The 20152-nt window shown below is 44.7% G+C and overlaps 1 protein-coding gene across 25 annotated transcripts in view; it reads left to right on the forward strand.

Moving 5' to 3' along the window:
• The window catches only part of LOC123990888 (neurexin-3b-like), a 572598-nt gene that overhangs the window by 164534 nt on the left and 387912 nt on the right, over positions 1-20152 (forward strand). For all 25 annotated transcript variants that reach the window (XR_006830728.1, XR_006830730.1, XR_006830729.1 and 22 more), the window contains one exon: positions 1431-1592. Coding sequence is in view for 22 of the 25 variants with exons in the window: in XM_046291875.1 (XP_046147831.1) it covers positions 1431-1592 (162 nt within the window). In the remaining 3 variants the exon portion in view is untranslated. The remainder of the gene's footprint in view (positions 1-1430; positions 1593-20152) is intronic.

Consider the following 20152-nt stretch of genomic DNA (forward strand, 5'->3'; position numbering starts at 1 on the left):
TTATCAAAAAATGAGGAAATGGGTTTGTATTACCAACAGCTTTCTTCACTTCTCAATATCCTCCCCGTCCTTGGCCTCCCAACCTCCCTCCCCCACACCCCCTCCCTCCCCCTCTCCTCTTTTTTTCACTCCGGCTTTTACTTTATTATTTGTATATTTTTTATTCCTCATCGCTACGAAGTTCGCAGAAGTTCTACGAGTCTCAAAAGAAACACCAGATCTGACTTTTGATCTTTTGTCAGGGATACATAAAAAAATGTTTTTCCACCAAATAAAAACCTCCACATTTTTGGTGAGTACTGTCGCCAAGAACTGACAGAAGCTCTGCCACGAACCAAACAAGAAGAGTGACTTCTTCTTCAACCAGCAGCAGCCAAACTGCAGTCCAGACTGTAAAATGCCAAAAAGAGACAAAATGGCATCCCAGAGACAAAATGGCGTTCCAGAGACAAAATGGCGAACCTTTCTTTGCTGGAGCTCTGACAGTTGTTTCCAACACACTCAGTCTGGCACATGGCATGCCCACCACCGCTCATCAACGCCCTTTCACCTCCTGACCGGTGACATCATATGACCTTCACCCTCTCACCCTCTCACCCATAACCACTAACACTTTAACATGTTCATTCACTTTCCCACTATCATTCACTATCACTGTCCTATCCCCCCATCCCGTCCCTGTGTGTTGTGTTTGTAGCATGCTGGTGACAGTGGTGTCTATGTGTTGTGGCTAACTTTAGTCCCTCCCAATCCCCTTGACTTGATTGATGCATGAGCCCTGTATCCCGATTGGCTTGATCATGCTTTGTATGACATCATCAAATAATTTATACCCCTTACATGTCCAACTTACTTTGTGTTTTTGTTAACTTTGGTTTGCACATTCGTGAAGTCGTGTGATAATCCTCCCTATATAATGCATGTGTGTGTATAAGAGTGAGTGAGTGTGTGTGACACAGAGAGTATGTGTGTGTTAGTGACTGTGTATAGTTACAAATTGAACCCTGAAACCTAAGACAAGTACAAGCAAGTTGTCCTTGGCAATTTGTCCATTTTTACTAACCCTCCCCCAACCTGAACTATCCAAACCGAACGAGAATCCATTCTCTTAACCCATCAAAGATAAAGAAAATATGCCTCTGCTCTGACATATTTTCTTTACCTGTCCTGTGAACCCTCCCCTATGACTAAAGCCATTAAAAGATCCCAAAACGCAGTCTAATCCAATCTATCGCTCCAAGGCACCAACGCTACTAGCCAATAGCCCAGATGATCTCAAGTGAATTCCTAACTGAATGTAAGAAGCAACAGATATCTGTAGACACCAAGTCATAGCAGACCAAGAGGAGAGGTGTATGTATCCTATTGAACAGAGCGTTTTACCTCAGAGTGTAATGGTTTGGCTTTGGTATGTGTTACCCCTATAACAGGTGACTATCTCCGTGGATGGGATCCTCACCACGACAGGGTATACCCAGGAAGACTACACCATGCTGGGGTCTGATGACTTCTTCTACGTGGGTGGGAGTCCTAGTACGGCTGATCTACCTGGTTCTCCCGTCAGCAACAACTTCATGGGCTGCCTGAAAGAGGTAGATTCAGGTTGGGGGTACTGGGAGTGCACTCACAAATGCAAACATGCTAGGGTGCTTGTACAGATGTGCACGCACACACACACACACACACACACACACACACACACACACACACACACACACACACACACACACACACACACACACACACACACACACACACACACACACACACACACACACACAAAGCATCCACCTCCACTTAGCTAGTCAGAGCAGTTGAATTAAATATGTCAAATCAGCATGGTTTTTCCTCCGCTAAGCAACAGCAGCAGTGATGACAAATGAAATTGCATTATCAATGAAAGCTGCGGAGTTGGCAAACAGAGGAAGAAGTGCTCGGCAGCCATTCAATATTCCTCAGCTTAATCTAATTCACAACATTCACAGCAGTTGTGTGTGAGGAAATGGGCCCCAAATAGTTCCTGTCATATGTCATTTGCAGACTCAGCTTGACTGTAGTACAGCAGTGGAATACTTTAAGACTGCGCCAGACCTCATGTTCACTACCAAGAAAGGGAATTTTGGTGTGATAAGACAGAACTTATTGTTGTTCTTTTTGGATATGTAAAATGTACTCTCTGACCTCCCAGGCATTTTAGGGGTTTAGATGAAATCCCTTCTTCAAAAGTTGTCGGGCCATTACTCATGCTCGCGTCACCATGACAATCATCAGGAAGTCTTTGTCCATTGCACACAGGGCCTGAAATGATGTTTAAAAATCAGTGTCCTTTTTCCTCTTCCTTTAAAAACCATCATCTCATTGTCATACAGACATTTGATAAACCTGCAAGTGTAGTGTTCAGTTGTCATTATCACCAACGCTCCTCTCCCAAAGGACATCTATTTACCGTTGAAAGAGAGGATGGCAATTGATCCATTGCAAAAGCCATTTAGTTGAAAATAAGATAACTAATTCAGATTGGAAGACGGGTTGATCTTGTTCTCGCTCCTCAGAAAGGAGACGAAGGCTACATCCCAAAAGCCCTATGGACCCTGGTCAAGAGCAGCACACTAAATGAGGAATAGGATGTCATTTGGGGTACAGCCTAACAGTCCAGTGTACTGATGACAGCGATGTGTGGAGTTTGACCTTCAGAATGCTGTAAATGCCATCTTTCTGTTGGCTATTACGTAACGAGTAGCTCTTTAGAAACGCTATACCGGTACAGCAGTAACTAGAATGTACCTTGATCATGTAGCCGTTTAACAGAGATCCGCAGATAACAGACTGTACGGTATTCAGTGCTCAGCATATCGTAGAGACAACCCAACACGTGGAGTTTCTCGCTATAATGATACAGCAGTACAATGAGGATCAGCTATGTACACTACAGTCTAATAATCAGTTAATATGGTCGTATATAGCAGACTACGGGGATGCAGTTTACACATACTGCATATTCTGTCTATGTAGCCCATGGGGGAGTCAAGAAACTGAGCCATAGGATCCTCAGTCCCCTTTTATCCAATAGAAACATAACCCAATAATATACTCCCATTTGCTGGATAGAAAACCCAAGAGCCACAGTGTCACTTTTAAGCACAAACTATCCTTGAGTCCCCTCTACGAGACCTTGGAGTAATTGTGACTGTGGCTAGAGCTGTACCAGTGGCTGTGTGTCATTAGGAAGCTAAAGGAAAGGGTACGACCATATTAGGAGCATCCTGGTAATGAGTGGAGGCGCTGGAACACTCAGTCATACCGATAAGACGAAAGACAAGGTGACTTCTCTGTGTGTGTTGACTGGGCAGGAGGTGAGTTCAGTATGACGGGCAGTGTGTGAGGGAGGTGTTCTGCTTGACCAGACCGGCCGACTAATCACCCAAATTAGTGTCTCCTTTGTTCAGCTGGCTGAAGGGCAGGGGAAGGACCAGCATCGCGGTGAGTCAGAGCCCGGCCAAACTTAAGGGGGAAATCTGCAGTTCGAACAGCAGCAACAACCCCACCACTGATTTAGTAAACACCTGAGGGATGGGACTTGGAAAATGTAACCACTCAAACTCATGGACAGAGCCATTGATACAGGGATGGCCATATCAAAATGTCCGTCGAGGCTAGACAGTGTTTTACTTTTACAAATGAGTGACAAGCTCATATCTGGGGGTTCTGATTGGGTACCACGGTTTTACTAAGCTTTTGAGGAATCTAAGTTACTCAATGGTATTGTAACGGCGGTCTTCGTTTGTCGAAAGAGTCGGACCGAAATGCAGCGTGGTTGTTACTGTTCTTCAATGAAATGACGATACATGAAATAATACAATACAAAACAAACGTGAAACCTAATTGCAGCCTATCTGGTGAAACTACACAGACAGGAACAATCACCCACGAAATACATAGCGAAACCCAGGCTACCTAAATACGGTTCCCAATCAGAGACAACGAGAATCACCTGACTGATTGAGAACCGCCTCAGGCAGCCAAGCCTATGAAACACCCCTACTCAGCCGTAATCCCAATAATGACAAAAACCCCAAGACGAACCACAACATATAAACCCATGTCACACCCTGGCCTGACCAAACACAACGAAAACACAAAATACAATGACCAAGGCGTGACAGGTATATCATTTAAGTTTAAAATGGGATGTAGCAGAGAGCAAGGGGACACGGATAGCTCAAATGAGTGGCCTCTTTAGAATGTTTATATATGGGAGGAAGGTCATTACTTTACTGGGACATTTGATTCTCTTCCAAAACCTGTCATGCACAGATGTGACGCAATTATACAGTTGGTTGCTAACCCTCCCGTATCAATGTAAGTCTGTCCAGGAACACTGGCCATTTAGCCCATCTAACTTCTGTTCAATAACAGTCTGGTTAATGAGTTAAAAATAAAGGGGTGTTGATTGTTGGGTTCCAGTCAGCACTGGTTCATAAGACCCTATAGTGCTGGCGTTCTTCACAATGTAAGCCCAAATCCCCTAGGAATTGATCAGGGACCTGTGAACCCAATTCACATTAACCCTAGACTGGAGAGAGAGTCATGGGTACATCTGAAGAGCCGCCCTACCACTGAATCTGTGCTCACTTATAAAGTTACCTGTACATAACGTTGACCATATTACACTCAATCACCACACTAGAAATTCCTTCAGCAACAGAGAGGATCCTATAGCTGACATTCACTTTAACAAATGAAGGCAAGACTTCATATTACTCTAGATGTAGTGGATAAGGTAAAGACAGAAGAAACAAAATCAGTCAAAGTAGCTTTAATTTATTTTTGTGAGGTTGACAGTCACCACTTGGGTTGATCTTGTTCCTTTGAGTGTCCCCTTGGTGTTTGGCATCACAGGTTGAGTTCAGCATTGTTGACCTCATCAGGAACAGATGTGAGGAAAGTACAGAGGTCATTTGGTAGTGGTAGGCTCAACCTTGTGTTGGGACTTCAGGACATCACGCAGTGAGATAGAGTGCTGCTAGACCAAATGTGGTCACCACAGCAACGTCAACTTCCAGTTCTATAAAAATAAGTGTTAGTGGACTGGGAACATGTCATAAGTGCTTTTTGAAACCACTAAACCGCAGTTGAAGTCCGGAGGTCGATATGCACAAGTAATACTGGGAATTGCTATGTGCCGGTTGACATTTATTGGGATGAGGCTTGTCCTGGAAGCAGACCTGAGCAATATCTGCTAGATGTGCCAGCTGCAAAGTAAATGGACCATTGTTAAAATTAATGAAGCTTGTGTTTTAAGGTTAGGCATTAGGGTTAGCAGTGTGGATAATGTTAAGTTTAAAATGCATCTTTAATGATTATGGCTGTGCCTGCTAGTGACCACTGCAGAGCTGAGTCATCCCAATAAACACTAACCTGCTTCCCAAAGTGTCATGAGCAGGATCCTTCCCTCTAAATTACAGTACCATGATCCCATGCATACCCTTACCATGAGTAATCTCTGATCATCTTTGCTCCAATGGGCTCAGGGGTAGGATTCAACTGAGGGTCTAGGGTGGGCTCCAGCGCTGAGAACAGACTATTTAGCAGAGACCCCATATGCAATTATAATACATGCAAACCAGTAAAGAAATGTAATTACCTCTTTGCTCAATCAGTTCTTTCTGCCTGATGATGCCATCATATGTTGCAGAGCTAACGAAACCATGTTTCTTGGGTCCATGACCACCTGCATTTTGTGACTGGCCGAAATAATGACCTAGAATTAAAAAGTACAATTAACAGCTACTGTAGCTAGCCTATATAGAAATGAAGATGTCTGAAACGGCACCCTATTCCCTTTACAGTGCACTACTTCTGACCAGCACCTCATGGTCCGGGCAATAGGCTAGACATCGCGATTGCCTTCTATTGGCTTAACATGTCTGTACATGGAGGAAGTCACTGCCTTCCCTTTAATAAAATACAAAATAGTAGCTAACAAGATGAGCGATCAAATGATCTTTTTAATTACCACAAGTAGCTAGTTTGTATCAACTACCTTCACTAAAACTACTACAAAGGCTACTCCCTGCAAAAATCGGGATATCTGCCTTGTTGCGAGTTACCCATCCGAAATTCGCTTTCAAAAGAGTCAGTCAATTAAACCAGACCTTAGTTACTGTAGCCTAGGGGCAGGTTTTCAAATCTATGGTTGTCGGTAGTGCAAAACATAAGGAATAAGATAAGGAATAAGTCCATTCCACTCTTCCAACGACTGCTAGGTGATGCAGGCCTTGCGTTGTCTGTAGCAGAGGGGAAGCCATGTGTATGGACAACTTCTTTTGTCCGTGGTGATAGAAGTGAACCCTTCTGTTTGGTTGGGAAGACAAATCACTGGGCCCAAAGTAGCAAGCTGTTCCCACACTAAAATGACAGTCAAACCTCTCACCAACACATTTGCAGGCAAGACACTCAGTCTCCTCAATTACTAGCATCCCATCAACCCTATTGGAGCAGAAGGTCCCTCCCCTCAAACCCCATTATAAGGCAGCAAGAAACAGGGATTAAGATCCCAAATATACCTTTATTAGTCTTCATCCCACTCCTCCAGTGGTCGCCAGAGGCTGGGGGTTTGCTGTGGTAGACACGAGGTTCTGGTGGGCTACTGCCTAATCTTTCACCGAGGGGATGGAGTGCTGGACTGACCCCCTTCTGGCTATTCAGACATGGACAACGGCCATATAGCAAATCATTCTCATCGGCAGACTTCCACCTGCAAGAAGATTTAGTCATGTACCCAGAACACACCATTTTAACAAATACTGTAATAGTCCAGTGACAAGTCACAGCCCAGTAGCTAAGAGTAGCTGAGTAAAGTCAGACCTCATACCTGCCATCGATGAAGGAGCATGCCTTGTTGCTAGGCTCTTCATGGTCCATGACAGGGACTGCCATAAGGTGGCATGTGAAGTACAGCTGAACAGGATGAGCAAATTGCAGCATCACAGTAGCCAACAATGGCAGTAAGTTATATTACTGTAGCATCATGTACCAGCTACAGTACCCATGATGTTCTCTCAAACATCTGTTTAGAACACTGCCCTCACCTCCGCCCTGTCCTCCTGGTGGAACCTAAAGGCATCAATGTGGAAGCGGAGCTTGTCGTCCTGGGTTCTACGCATGAACCTGGAGTTGGAGCCAGGCAACTGGGAATCCATCAAGAACCTGGAGGGGAGATAAATACAAAACTAGATATTGGAGTTTAGTTCATCTTCCTAGGTACCAAACAAAGAAGCCTCCAACCACCATTATGGGGAAATATTTTCATAGGGACAGCTGGAGAACTATCATTCTAGGTAGGCTCTTTAGGTTACTACCCCCCTTACCCATCATTTTCAATGAAGACGTATCTGGGGACAGAGTTCCAGTCTGGGTCCAGTGTTGCCGCGCAGCTGCTAACAAAGATCCTGGTGTGGTGAGCGAGCCTGACAGACACCTCCACGTTGATGGGATCACCCAGGAAGTAGACTCCCGAACCCCGCTCATAAAGCTAGTCACCTGGACAGGAAGTGCCAGAAGGTTATCCCAAAAAGTGACTGAATGAGCCCAACTTGACTCCTTGTAGTCCAAGGACCTTACATGCATTAAGGCAAATTGGCTCGGGCAGCCGTAACATTCGATGTACTTAAAGCCCCATGGTGTATCACTTCCAAATCATTTCACAACTGCAATGTTAAGTTACAGCCAAAAGTATTTTTCAGTGGTAACACATTTGTGGCATCCATCTTTCACTTACAGGTGTTTGGAGACGCAGATGGGTAATTAGCATAGGTACGTTTTACGTAAACAAGCGATGTAACATGGAAATATAGCCATATAATGTGTAGTAATATGAAGGTGGAGCAATGTAACCTTTTGAAAAGGATTTCACTGATATGAACACATTCCTTATGATTCCAACAGCAAGCGTCGAGTTCACATTCAGGGCCCCGGTTTCCCCAATTGAACTGAGCATTTTTAAGGATGCATCTTTCCGACAACGGCAGAAGATGTAACATGCATTTCCAAACCACCATGCAGAGAGAACATACCAATAGGATCTTACCAGAACAAGTGTCGGGGCACTTTAAAACAAACCCGGCCAGAAGATACTACCGTCAATAAGCACTAAAAGTAGTTAGCGTCTATGAAGGGGTTAAAAAGTATAAAATTGAGGGGATTGTTAACAGGCCCATATTTAGTAGGCAAAGTGTATAGAACATTGCTGATAGAATTGTTACCAATTAAAAAAGGTCTAAAAGTGATTCTATATTCTGCATGTCAGAGGGGCAGTTGTGGCTCTGCCATTGAAACAATTCTGCCGTGCATCAAGGAAAATGCTTGGTTCCACAGTCCGATAGTGACACTGTTCAAATATTCTGTACTCATCTCCAGCTGCTGAAACTGTAGCCCGACAGGACTCTTGAGCTTGGTACTGTTCAACTCCAAAGTGATTCTATATTCTGCATGTCAGAGGGGCAGTTGTGGCTCTGCCATTGAAACAATTCTGCCGTGCTTACCATATGCTTGGTTCCACAGTCCGATAGTGCTGCAAATATTCTGTACTCATCTCCAGCTGCTGAAACTGTAGCCCGACAGGACTCTTGAGCTTGGTACTGTTCAACTCCAAGGCGCAGGTCAGCCATGTCGATAAGCGTACCAATTTTAAACAAAAATCAGCATTCACGACTATCTCCATGTAGTCTGAAAAGCATTTCACAGCAACAGTTTTCACTGGATCTGGTCTGGAAATGGTTTGTTGGTGGCCTTGATGCTGTTTAAAGGGCAGATGACTGCCATTTTGGGGCATTCGGCTTGGAAGTTGTCGTTGCCATGGGTCAAGTGTTGGAAGTATGTGGAAAAGCAGGAGAGATGAAGTTTACCACCAGTAAGAACAACATCAGCCTGAGAATGGTTGCCATCATAAAGCCCACACCAATAACTAATTTAACTCTGTATGTTAGAGGGGCATGTTCCTCTGCTATGCTACAATTAATGAAACTGAGGTAGTTTTTAACAACCAGGCTGCACACCTGGGCTGGATTAGGCCTAATTGGGCTTTGCATCTGATTAGTCATGATCTTTAATTGGCACATCTTGGGCAGGTTCCTCTGCACGGTTCTTGCTGATGCATGCCAGATTTGACAAAGCCTTGATAGGTATTTTACGCATCAGCTAACCACATCACATGTTATAGCAAACTGTCAGTCGATGACACAGTCGATGACGTGGCACGCAACCATTGGTTGATGAATGCAGCGTCTGCGCAGGGGAAACACGACTGTTATCTGTGCCATTCCATGTTGGATAAGGTCGCAATCCCCAGCTCAAACGTTTCATGCATCAACCAATGGTTGCACGCCACGTCATCAACTCATTTAATCAATCAAATGTATTTATGAAGCCTTTTTTTTACATCAGCTGATGTCACAAAGTGCTGTACAGAAACCCAGCCTAAAACCCCAAACAGCAAGCAATGCAGGTGTAGAAGCACGGTGGCTAGGAAAAACTCCCTAGAAAGGCAGGAACCTAGGAAGAAACCTAGAGAGGAACCAGGCTCTGAGGGGTGGCCAGTCCTCTTCAGGCTGTGCCGGGTGGAGATTATTACAGAACATGGCCAAGATGTTCTAGCGTTCATAGATGACCAGCCGGGTCAAATAATAATAATCACAGTGATTGTAGACGGTGCAACAGGTCAGCACCTCAGGAGTAAATGTCAGTTGGTTTTTTCATAGCCGATCATTCAGAGATAGAGACAGCAGGTGCGTTAGAGAGAGTCGAAAACAGCAGGTCTGGGACACGGTAGCATGTCCGGTAAACAGGTCAGGGTTCTATAGCCGCAGGCAGAACAGTTGAAACTGGTGCAGCTGTGCCGTCGGGGACCAGTTTGCTGTAACATATGATGTGTTAGTTGATAGTTCAATACCTATCTAGGCGTCAGCAACGACTGGGCAGAGAAACGAGCCCTAAGTGTTCTCACCACATCCCTATGGTATCCATATGATATAACAAACATCTGAGCTGTGCAACAAAGACAACCTGTGTTATGATCCTGATGTTTGTCCCCACAGATGGTTTGTTTACGTTTCTACCGTTGTGCCTAGATGGAGAAGGCCTACAGCTCTGTCTAGTGGTCTCGTCTGAGACAACAGTTTTGACAACAGTAGCATTGTAGCTAAGCCTAAAAGCCAATGTATGCTTAAACTGGGCATGCAGTGGCCAAATCAAGCTCTGTACAGCATCACTGTGCGCGTATCAACTTTTGTAACATCGCCGAGGGCTCCGTATAGTACAGTATAGCTCCGCGTTGACATGATTGGTTGACGGTAGGTGGGGCAGTACGTCCTGTATAAACACAAACTCACTTCCTTGACATCTTCCGTCATAACAGCTCTGCTCTGCTCCGCTAAGCTCAATAAGTATGAAAACCCTGACGGCTGCGGAGGCTGCATCGCAGTAAATTATGCTGTATGGCCACTGCAGACATCGCATTGCCATGCAGAGCTTTAAACCCTAACCCTTTTCCTAACCTTAACCTCATTCACCTAACCTGCTACACAAATAAGATACAAATCAAATGTTATTTGTCACATCCGCCGAATACAACAGGTGTAGGTAGACCTAACCATGAAATGCTCACTTACAAGCCCGTATTAACCAACAATGAAGTTTTAAGAAAATAAGAGTTAAGAAAAATATTGACTAAATAAACTAAAGTTTAAAATATAAGAGCAACAATAAAATGACAATAACGAGGCTATATACAGGGGGTACCGGTAGAGAGTCAATGTGAGGTGGTACCGGTTAGTCGAGGTAAATTCACCTAACCTGCTGCGTTAGTTCTCCTAACCTTCTACGTTAATTCACTAACTTGCTATCCTAACGTTAATTCACGTTAATTCACTAACTACGTTAATTCACTAACTTGCTATCCTAACCTGCTATGTAAACAGAACATCTGTGCCGACACAATCGTCACTATCAGCACACTGGTGCTTCTTTGATGCCAAGTTGCTTTCAAACGCCGACCTGGACATGATTCACAAATGCACTTTTCATCACATGCCACCTGAACGGTAGCTCATTAGCTAGAGTCAAGGATTAGGAACTAATCAGATACCACAGCAACAGGATACTTTTTTTCCCTGTGAAACCACACTATCTGCACATTGTTGTTCAAATAGTTTGTTAATTTGACTGTAGTCCATGATAATCTTTTGTCCCCAGCGTCCTAACTAATACCACAAATGCACATTTAAAAATGATTTAAAAACGGGCAAAAAGTACGCAGGGTGTGAAATGCGAACCTCACATTTAAACTAACTTTAGTTTATTAATAATCAGACCTATCCATTGCGCCACAAAGTTTTGATGGATTTAGCGAAAAATAATAAACTTCTATATAAACATCAAACATGTTTATTCCTGACCAACAGATGTCCCTAATGAGCATTGTGTTAAAAGCGTTGAGCAATGAACCGATTTTCGCCACAATTTGGTGAAAGACCCAAAAGCTTCAGAAAACCTCAATTTCCCATCACTACCAAAAAGTCAAGAAGTTGTGTAACTACAATGTGTCATTTCCTCCGACGTGATCAAAGCAGCAACGGGGGCGTCTGAAAATGGAACACACTTTGGTCCATCGGTAACTCAACACGGGATTGGTCCATCGGTAACTCAACACGGGATTGGTCCATCGGTAACTCAACACGGGATTGGTCCATCGGTAACTCAACACGGGATTGGTCCATGGATGTCTTTGGTCCAACTTCTGGACTAATCTGCTGCTGATGTGTTGAATACATGAATAATGAAATATGAATAATTCTGACCAGAGGCTTAAAGTTCAGAATTCGAGTTTTATATTAAATACAACAACAACACACACATACAGTGCATTCGGAAAGTATTCAGAACCGTTCCCTTTCTCCAAATTGTGTTACAGCCTTGTTCTAAAAAATATACATTTTTAATTAGCCTCATCAAGCTACACACAATACCGCATAATGTCAATGTGCATAATGACAATACCGCATAATGGCAAAGTGCATAATGACAATACTGCATAATGACAAAGTGCATAATGACAATACTGCATAATGACAAAGTGCATAATGACAATACCGCATATTGGCAAAGTGCATAATGACAATACTGCATAATGACAAAGTGCATAATGACAATACTGCATAATGACAAAGTGCATAATGACAATACCGCATAATGGCAAAGTGCATAATGTCAAATACTGCATTATGACAAAGTGCATTATAACAATACTGCATAATGACAATGTGCATAATGACAATACCACATAATGGCAAAATGCATAATAACAATACTGCATAATGACAAAGTGCATAATGACAATACTGCATAATGACAAAGTGCATAATGACAATACCGCATAATGACAAAGTGCATAATGACAATAACGCATACTGACAAAGTGCATAATGACAATACCACATAATGACAAAGTGCATAATGACAATACCGCATAATGACAAAGTGCATAATGACAATACCGCATAATGACAAAATGCATAATGACAATACCGCATAATGACAAAGTGCATAATGACAATACCGCATAATTCAGATCCTTTGCTATGAGACTCGAAATTGAGCTCTGGTGCATCCTGTTTCCATTGATCATCCTTGAGATGTTTCTACAACTAGATTGGAGTCCACCTGTGGTAAATTCAATTGATTGGACATGATTTGGAAAGGCACACACCTATCTATATTAGGTCCCACAGTTGACAGTGCATGTCAGAGCAAAAACCAAGCCATGAGGTCGAAGGAATTGTCCGTAGAGCTCTGCGAAAGGATTGTGTCGAGGCACAGATCTGAACACGGTGGCCTCCATCATTCTTAAATGGAAGAAATTTGGAACCACCAGCAAAACTGAGCAAATGGGTGAAAAGGGTCTTGGTCAGGGAGGTGGCCAAGACCCCAATTTTAACTCTGACAGAGCTCCAGAGCTCCTCTGTGGAAATGGGAGAACCTTCTAGAAGGACAGGCATCTCTGCAACACTCCACCAATCAGGCCTTTATGGTAGAGTGACCAGACGAAAGCCACTCCTCAGTAAAAGGCACATGATAGCCCACTTGGAGTTTGCCAAAAGGCCCTTAAAAGACTCTCAGACCATGAGAAACAAGATTCTCTGGTCTGATGAAACCAAGATGGAACTCTTTGGCCTGAATGTCAAGTTTCAAATCTAGAAGAAACCAGGCACCATCCCTACGGTGAAGCGTGGTGGTGGCAGCATCCCAGGCAGGGACTGGGAGACTAGTCAGGATCGAGGGAAAGATGAAAAAGAGCAAGAAAAGAGATCCTTGATGAAAACCTGCTTGTGAGCTCTCAGGATCTCATACTGGGGCGAAGGTTCCCCTTCCAACAGGACAACGACCCTAAGCACACAGCCAAGACAATGCATGGGTGGCTTCGGGACAAGTCTCTTATTGTCCTTGAGTGGCTCTGCCAGAGCCCGGACTTGAACCCAATCGAACATCTCTGGAGAGATCTGAAAAAAGCTGTGCATCGACGCTCCCCATCCAACCTGACAGAGCTTGAGAGAATCTGCAGAGATGTTTTTTCTTTCTCATTATGGGGTATTGTTTGTAGATTGATGAGAAAAAAAAACGATTGAATCCATTTTAGAATAAGGCTGTAACATAACAAAATGTGGAAAAAGTCAAGGGGTCTGAATACTTTCTGAATGCACTGTATAATCTGGAACTGGTGAGAACACCAACTTGTGTGAGTAGACCATATAATTATCCTCCATTTGGGGGTTCCGTAGAGAGAAGTGAGATCGTGAGAGGGGTTTTAAATTCTGAGAGCCATTTTACATTTGCAACTGACAAAATATTTTGCAACGGAATCTGACTAATGAGTACACCTGGTCTTAGGTCACGGAACAGAACAACAATACCTAAGAACAGGTGTGTCAGAAAGCTAAACAACTACTGCTGACTGCTGTGTTGACTGCTGTGGCTAGCCAAAAATGACTTGTTTTGAACAACTTATCCTTGGAGGATTTTAAAGTGTGCTAACACTGTGATTTTGAACATTCAAAGAGTGCGCAGAGCTGTCATCAAGGTGGCTATTTGAAGAATCTCAAATATAAAATATGTTTTGATTTGTTTAACACTTTTTGGGGGTTTACTACATGAGTCTATATATGTTATTTCATAGTTTTGATGTCTTCACTATTATTCTGCAATGTAGAAAACAGTAAAAATAAGGAACAACCATGAATGAGTAGGTGTTCTAGAACTTTAGTGTAACTTCTGAGGAATTGGACGCAAAAGCACCTCCACCAATCACCCTACACCCCTGCGCACACACCCTGTCATGCAGGTGAAAGAGGACCCAAAAGCGACTTAACAGAAACAGAGTTTATTCAAGTCCAAACAGGGAATAACAGAAATCCTCTAGTCTGTAGAGGGGAATAACAGGAGAAGCGGCCACAGACTGCAGGTCGCTTCGGGTAGGCGCAGGCCGTAGTTGACAGAGACACCTGCTCACACGCAGCATCTGATGAAGGCAAAAAACACGACAGGACAGGGCGATACACAATCACAGCAAAAACACGACAGGACAGGGCGAAACGCAATCACAGCATGGTGAATACTAAACAAGGAACCGACGGGACAGAAACGGAACACAAAGGAATAAATAGGGACTCTAATCAGGGGAAAGGATCGGGAACAGGTGTGGGAAGACTAAATGATGATTAGGGGAATAGGAACAGCTGGGAGCAGGAACGGAACGATAGAGAGAAGAGAGAGCGAGAGAGTGAGAGAGGGAGGGGGAGAGAGAGGGATAGAAAGAGGGAAAGAACCAAATAAGACCAGCAGAGGGAAACGAATAGAATGGGGAGCACAGGGACAAGACATGATAATAAATGACAAACATGACACACCCGTTGTTAGAGCGTTGGGACAGTAATCGAAAGGTCCCCGATCTGACAAGGTAAAATTATCTAGTTCTGCCCCTGAGCAAGGCAGTTAACCCACTGTTCCCCGGGCACCGACGACGTGGATGTCAATTATGTCCGCACCTCTCTGATTCAGAGGGTTTGGGTTAAATGCGGAAGACACATTTCAGTTGAATGCATTCAGTTGTACATCAGATCGCTATATCATATGTGGTTAGCTGATATGTTAAATACGTATCCAGGAGTTGTAAGACTTGGCATGCGTCTGCAATGTAGTCAGGGAGGAAGTTAACCAAAGCCTTTCCATTCTTGACTTTCTGAGGGTAGGTCTATGCCACAGACTGCTGATAAGATTCACAAAAACATGAGTATCCATTGAGAATGACTGAGGGGGCTGTGATTAATCTGGGGTTGGGAAAATAGGCCTAAGACCCTGTTCCTCATAAGACCCCGGGGCGGACTGGCCATCTAGCGTTTCGGACAAATGCCAGATGGGCTGGTTCATTTTTTGCCCAGTGAGCCTGTCTAACTTCAGTTTTTGCGCAAAATTACAATTATCTGGCTAATAATGGGGTTCTCAAGGGAAAAAAATGGGCCGGTTTGGGGGCCTTAAGGAAAAAAAAGATCTGGTGTGTTAGAAATGCCAGGGTCAATTCCTGGTCCCAGTCCGCCCCTTAATCTGTTTACAGAGTGATTACCTCTACAGCATTATAATGAATCACCATGTGACTGGGGGCGTGGGGAGTCATAGGTTATGTCCCAAATGCTACCCTATTTCATATTTAGTGCACTACTTTTGACCAGGGCCCATGGGGCTCTGGTCAAAAGTAGTGCACTGTATAGGGAATAGAGTGCCATTTGGGACGCAAGACATCATGGCGCATTCTACTGCATGCCAACCCTGGCTTGACTGACTGCAGGGTACGACCCTTACAACCATGCCCACCCTGCCTTGGCTCTGCTTGATTACACATTACCATTCTCTCTCTCTCTCTCTCTCTCTCTCTCTCTCTCTCTCTCTCTCTCTCTCTCTCTCTCTCTCTCTCTCTCTCTCTCTCTCTCTCTCTCTAGTCTCTCTCTCTCATTCTAGTCTCTCTCTCTCTCTCTCTCTCTCTCTCTCTCTAGTCTCTCTCTCTCTCATTCTAGTCTCTCTCTCTCTCTCTCTCTCTCTCTCTCTCTCTCTCTCTCTCTCTCTCTCTCCATATTGCTTTAATTGCCTCTTTCTTCCTCACTGTCTGTCTGTCTGTCTGTCCAGCCCTCCTCCCTTCCTCCCTCCCTCTCCTGCTGATGAGCGATGATTCAGTTAATTTGGGCCCACTGGCTTGATGGTTGGATCACGCTTCATCAGTGTCTTTCTCTTCCACTGCTTTTCTAATGTCAGGCCAGAGCTGTAACAGAGGATTAAGGAGGGATAGAGTGGGTCAAGAGAAAGGGGGGTTAGACTCATCCCTGCCCAGCTTCTCTCTCTCTCTCTCTCTCTCTCTCTCTCTCTCTCTCTCTCTCTCTCTCTCTCTCTTTCTCTCTTTTTTCTTTCTTTGAAGAGTAAACCGACAGAGTACAGCTAAGCTCCACCGCTCCACAGAGAAAGAGCTGATCGATAGCATTGAATCCCACCCTCCCTTCTGCTATCCCTTTCTCCCCCCTTTCCGCCCTCCCTCTCTCGCTGCCTGGGAATAAAAGAGGATGCTACGGTATTGTCCTCCTCTCTTCTCTACTTCCTCTGCACTCCTCCACCCCCTAGGCATAGGGACGATAGCGACATGCCTCCATCCCCCTTGTGCTCAGCCATGTGGGCCAGCAGTCACGTGATGTAAGCCAGTGATCAGAGGCGGTAGCGGTGGAGGCCATGCCTCCTGGCATCCACAGGGCACCAGCGCCAAGACAGGCAGGCTAGTGCTCAAAGGAAGCATCTTGTATTGCAGCTCAACTCTCTTGAGCCTGCTATACTGTCACCCAGTTTGTGGAAGGAGGAAGTGAAAGAGATTCTTGGGATGGAGGGATGGAAGGTATTAGAGAGAGGGAGGGAGAGGGAGGGAGGGAGAGACCAACATTTGGCATTTCGGATGAACATACTGCCCTCGTCATCCTAAAAGGCATCATCACCATGTTTTATTTTCACCAAAGCTTTTTGTCATCTCTGCTCATTTCTGTTTTGTAACATGAATCACACACAGCACAAATCCTACAGTGTATTTTGTCAGAGGCACAGACACAGCTAAATGCTTCATAGGATGCTCCTCTGCCCTCTGACCTCTGACCCCTGAGGGTATACCCAGCAAGCTTTGACATAGAGAGACACACACGTATGTGACCTCTGTCTCTCTGTAAAGCTAGCCCCACACACCCATAATACACACATAGCTTTGTGCCCTGTCTTTGTGTGGGGAACTGGGATGAATCTGGGGTCGGGAAACAGGCCTAAGACCATGTGGCGTTTGCTTTTCTAAAGCCAGTATATCTTACTGTAATGTAACGCTGTGAAATCCCTACAGCCTCCACCTAGATGAGCTATTGTTACAATAACCTCAGACATTCATCTTAATGACACCCCTATTCACCCACACAACGACAATCAATGTCATCACCCCCACCCAGGAATAAGAATAACGATTTCCAATAATGCTTATTATATCACATTTTATCTGGATCATACACCTCCTTTCAAATCCCTAATCCCTGCTGTCATCCAATTTCAAATCATATTTACACACAGGCTCATTGTACCATCGATCTAGCTCTGTTTTGTTTTCATTACTCTCACCGCTCTCTGGAGAGATGGGATTGAGTCCTCTAGCTATCTTAAACACAGTGGTGTGTGTGTGTGTGTGTGTTTACTTCTTTAAATGTAGCTGTGGGGACTGGCCTGTCTCTTTATTCCTCCCTCCAGTCAAAATCATCGGAAGGAGAGAGGGAGGGAGGTATGTAAAAGAGGGAGGCAGTGTGGCGGGCAGAGGAAGGCAGGGAGGCAAGTAGAGAGAGAGGCAGGCAGGCAGGCAGGTAGAGAGTAAAAGAGGACAGGAGGGAGGGGGAGAGAGATAGAGGCAGCCACCGAGGGAGGAAGGGAGAGATGGAGTGAGAGAGGCAGGCAGACAAAGAGACAGGCGGCCGGTGTGAACAGGGAAAGAAGGGGCAGAGAGGACTTGCACTGATCTATAGTAGATTAGTCTGTGTGTCTCTGCTCCCGACACTGATCAATATGTCATCTCAGGGAGGAGGAGGAGAGAGGTGGAGAGAGGAGGAGGAAATGTAAGCGGAGAGGTCGAGGAGAGAGATGGAGAGAGAAGGGGGGAAATGGAGGAGGAGGAGAGAGGAGAACTGGAGGAGGAGGGAGAGAGGAGGAAAAGGGGGCAAAGGAGGAGGAGAGAGGTGGAGAAGGATGAGAGATGGAGGAGCAGGGATGGAGAATCAGACACGTTAAAGGCTGTGGTTGCATTGTGAATGGCCCATGTGGCTAGGGGACAGCAGGGATGGAGAATCAGACACGTTAAAGGCTGTGGTTGCATTGTGAATGGCCCGTGTGGATAGGGGACAGCAGGGATGGAGAATCAGACATGTTAAAGGCTGTGGTTGCATTGTGAATGGCCCCTGTGGCTAGGGGACAGCAGGGATGGATAATCAGACACGTTAAAGGCTGTGGTTGCATTGTGAATGGCCCGTGTGGCTAGGGGACAGCAGGGATGGAGAATCAGACACGTTAAAGGCTGTGGTTGCATTGTGAATGGCCCGTGTGGCTAGGGGACAGCAGGGATGGAGAATCAGACACGTTAAAGGCTGTGGTTGCATTGTGAATGGCCCGTGTGGCTAGGGGACAGCAGGGATGGAGACTCAGACACGTTAAAGGCTGTGGTTGCATTGTGAATGGCCCGTGTGGCTAGGGGACAGCAGGGATGGAGAATCAGACACGTTAAAGGCTGTGGTTGCATTGTGAATGGCCCGTGTGGCTAGGGGACAGCAGGGAGGGAGAATCAGACACGTTAAAGGCTGTGGTTGCATTGTGAATGGCCCGTGTGGCTAGGGGACAGCAGGGAGGGAGAATCAGACACGTTAAAGGCTGTGGTTGCATTGTGAATGGCCCGTGTGGCTAGGGGACAGCAGGGATGGCCTATGGATAGCATAATAAAGCTGAGATCATAACAAAGGCAGCTAGAGGAGAGATGAGGGGTGCGGGGAGGCCAATCTCTCTTTTCTAACATGATTTCCATTAGGTTATTGACCAGCAGAGCAGAATGGAGCGTCCAGCCAGTCATAACCAGATGTATCTATCCGCCCTTATTATTGTTGTACAGAAGGGTTGATTGTGTTGGATTAGTGTGTCCTTGAATAACGGGGCAAGGAATGGTGGTGTTAAAGGCCACTTCTCACTGTCAAACTAAGCCGGATGGTCAGCGCCATGTATTCATGGTTGGCCCAGGGAAGCCAGGATCCCCCAAAAAAAATGTTTTTGTATCAAGAAGAAAAAATAAACAAAATAATGTATCTGTGTTTCATAAATGTCCTTCAATTCACAAGATGATGAATGTATCTCACTGGAGAACACATCCGAGTGAAAGAAACAGCTCCCCTCTGTCTCAATATGTGTATCCTAGCTATCTGATGCTGTCTGGTCCTAAAGAGTATGACATTGTTGCCGCCCATAGCATTGAATGTAAGGGAAGCCAGTGAGCATTTTGCCTCCCTTGTTAATAAAAAAAATAAAAAACAATAATAGCCAATCCGTATTGAGCTAAACTGAGTGAATTTGGATTTGGCTTCACACCGATCACATAACACTTGATGCCAAACCTCACTGACAGAAAAAACTTGAATTGTTGCATCTCGTTGTGTCATTTTCCTCTGGTGGCTAGCTAGCTAGCTAAAATCAACCCTTTCCTAAATTAGCCATGGATGGAGATCGGGATTTAGACTTGTGGTTTTACTTAATTCTCTGCACTGGCTAATGATTATAACGACGATTGTGATCCAACCATAAATTCATACGTTGTTGTGCCCCTGGCCTGAGAGGATGGAAGTTCAACATGTAGCTAGATGTAGAAGGCTAATGTCAACTGGCTGGCCTGGTGCATCGTTGCCCATGAAAGGAAGTTATGCTTTTTATGGTTACTACATGATTCCATATGTGTTATTTCATAGTTTTGATGTCTTCACTATTATTCTACAATGTAGAAAATAGTAAAAATAAA

This window comes from Oncorhynchus gorbuscha, linkage group LG12 (assembly GCF_021184085.1).
Source record: "Oncorhynchus gorbuscha isolate QuinsamMale2020 ecotype Even-year linkage group LG12, OgorEven_v1.0, whole genome shotgun sequence".
Lineage (NCBI taxonomy): Eukaryota > Metazoa > Chordata > Actinopteri > Salmoniformes > Salmonidae > Oncorhynchus > Oncorhynchus gorbuscha.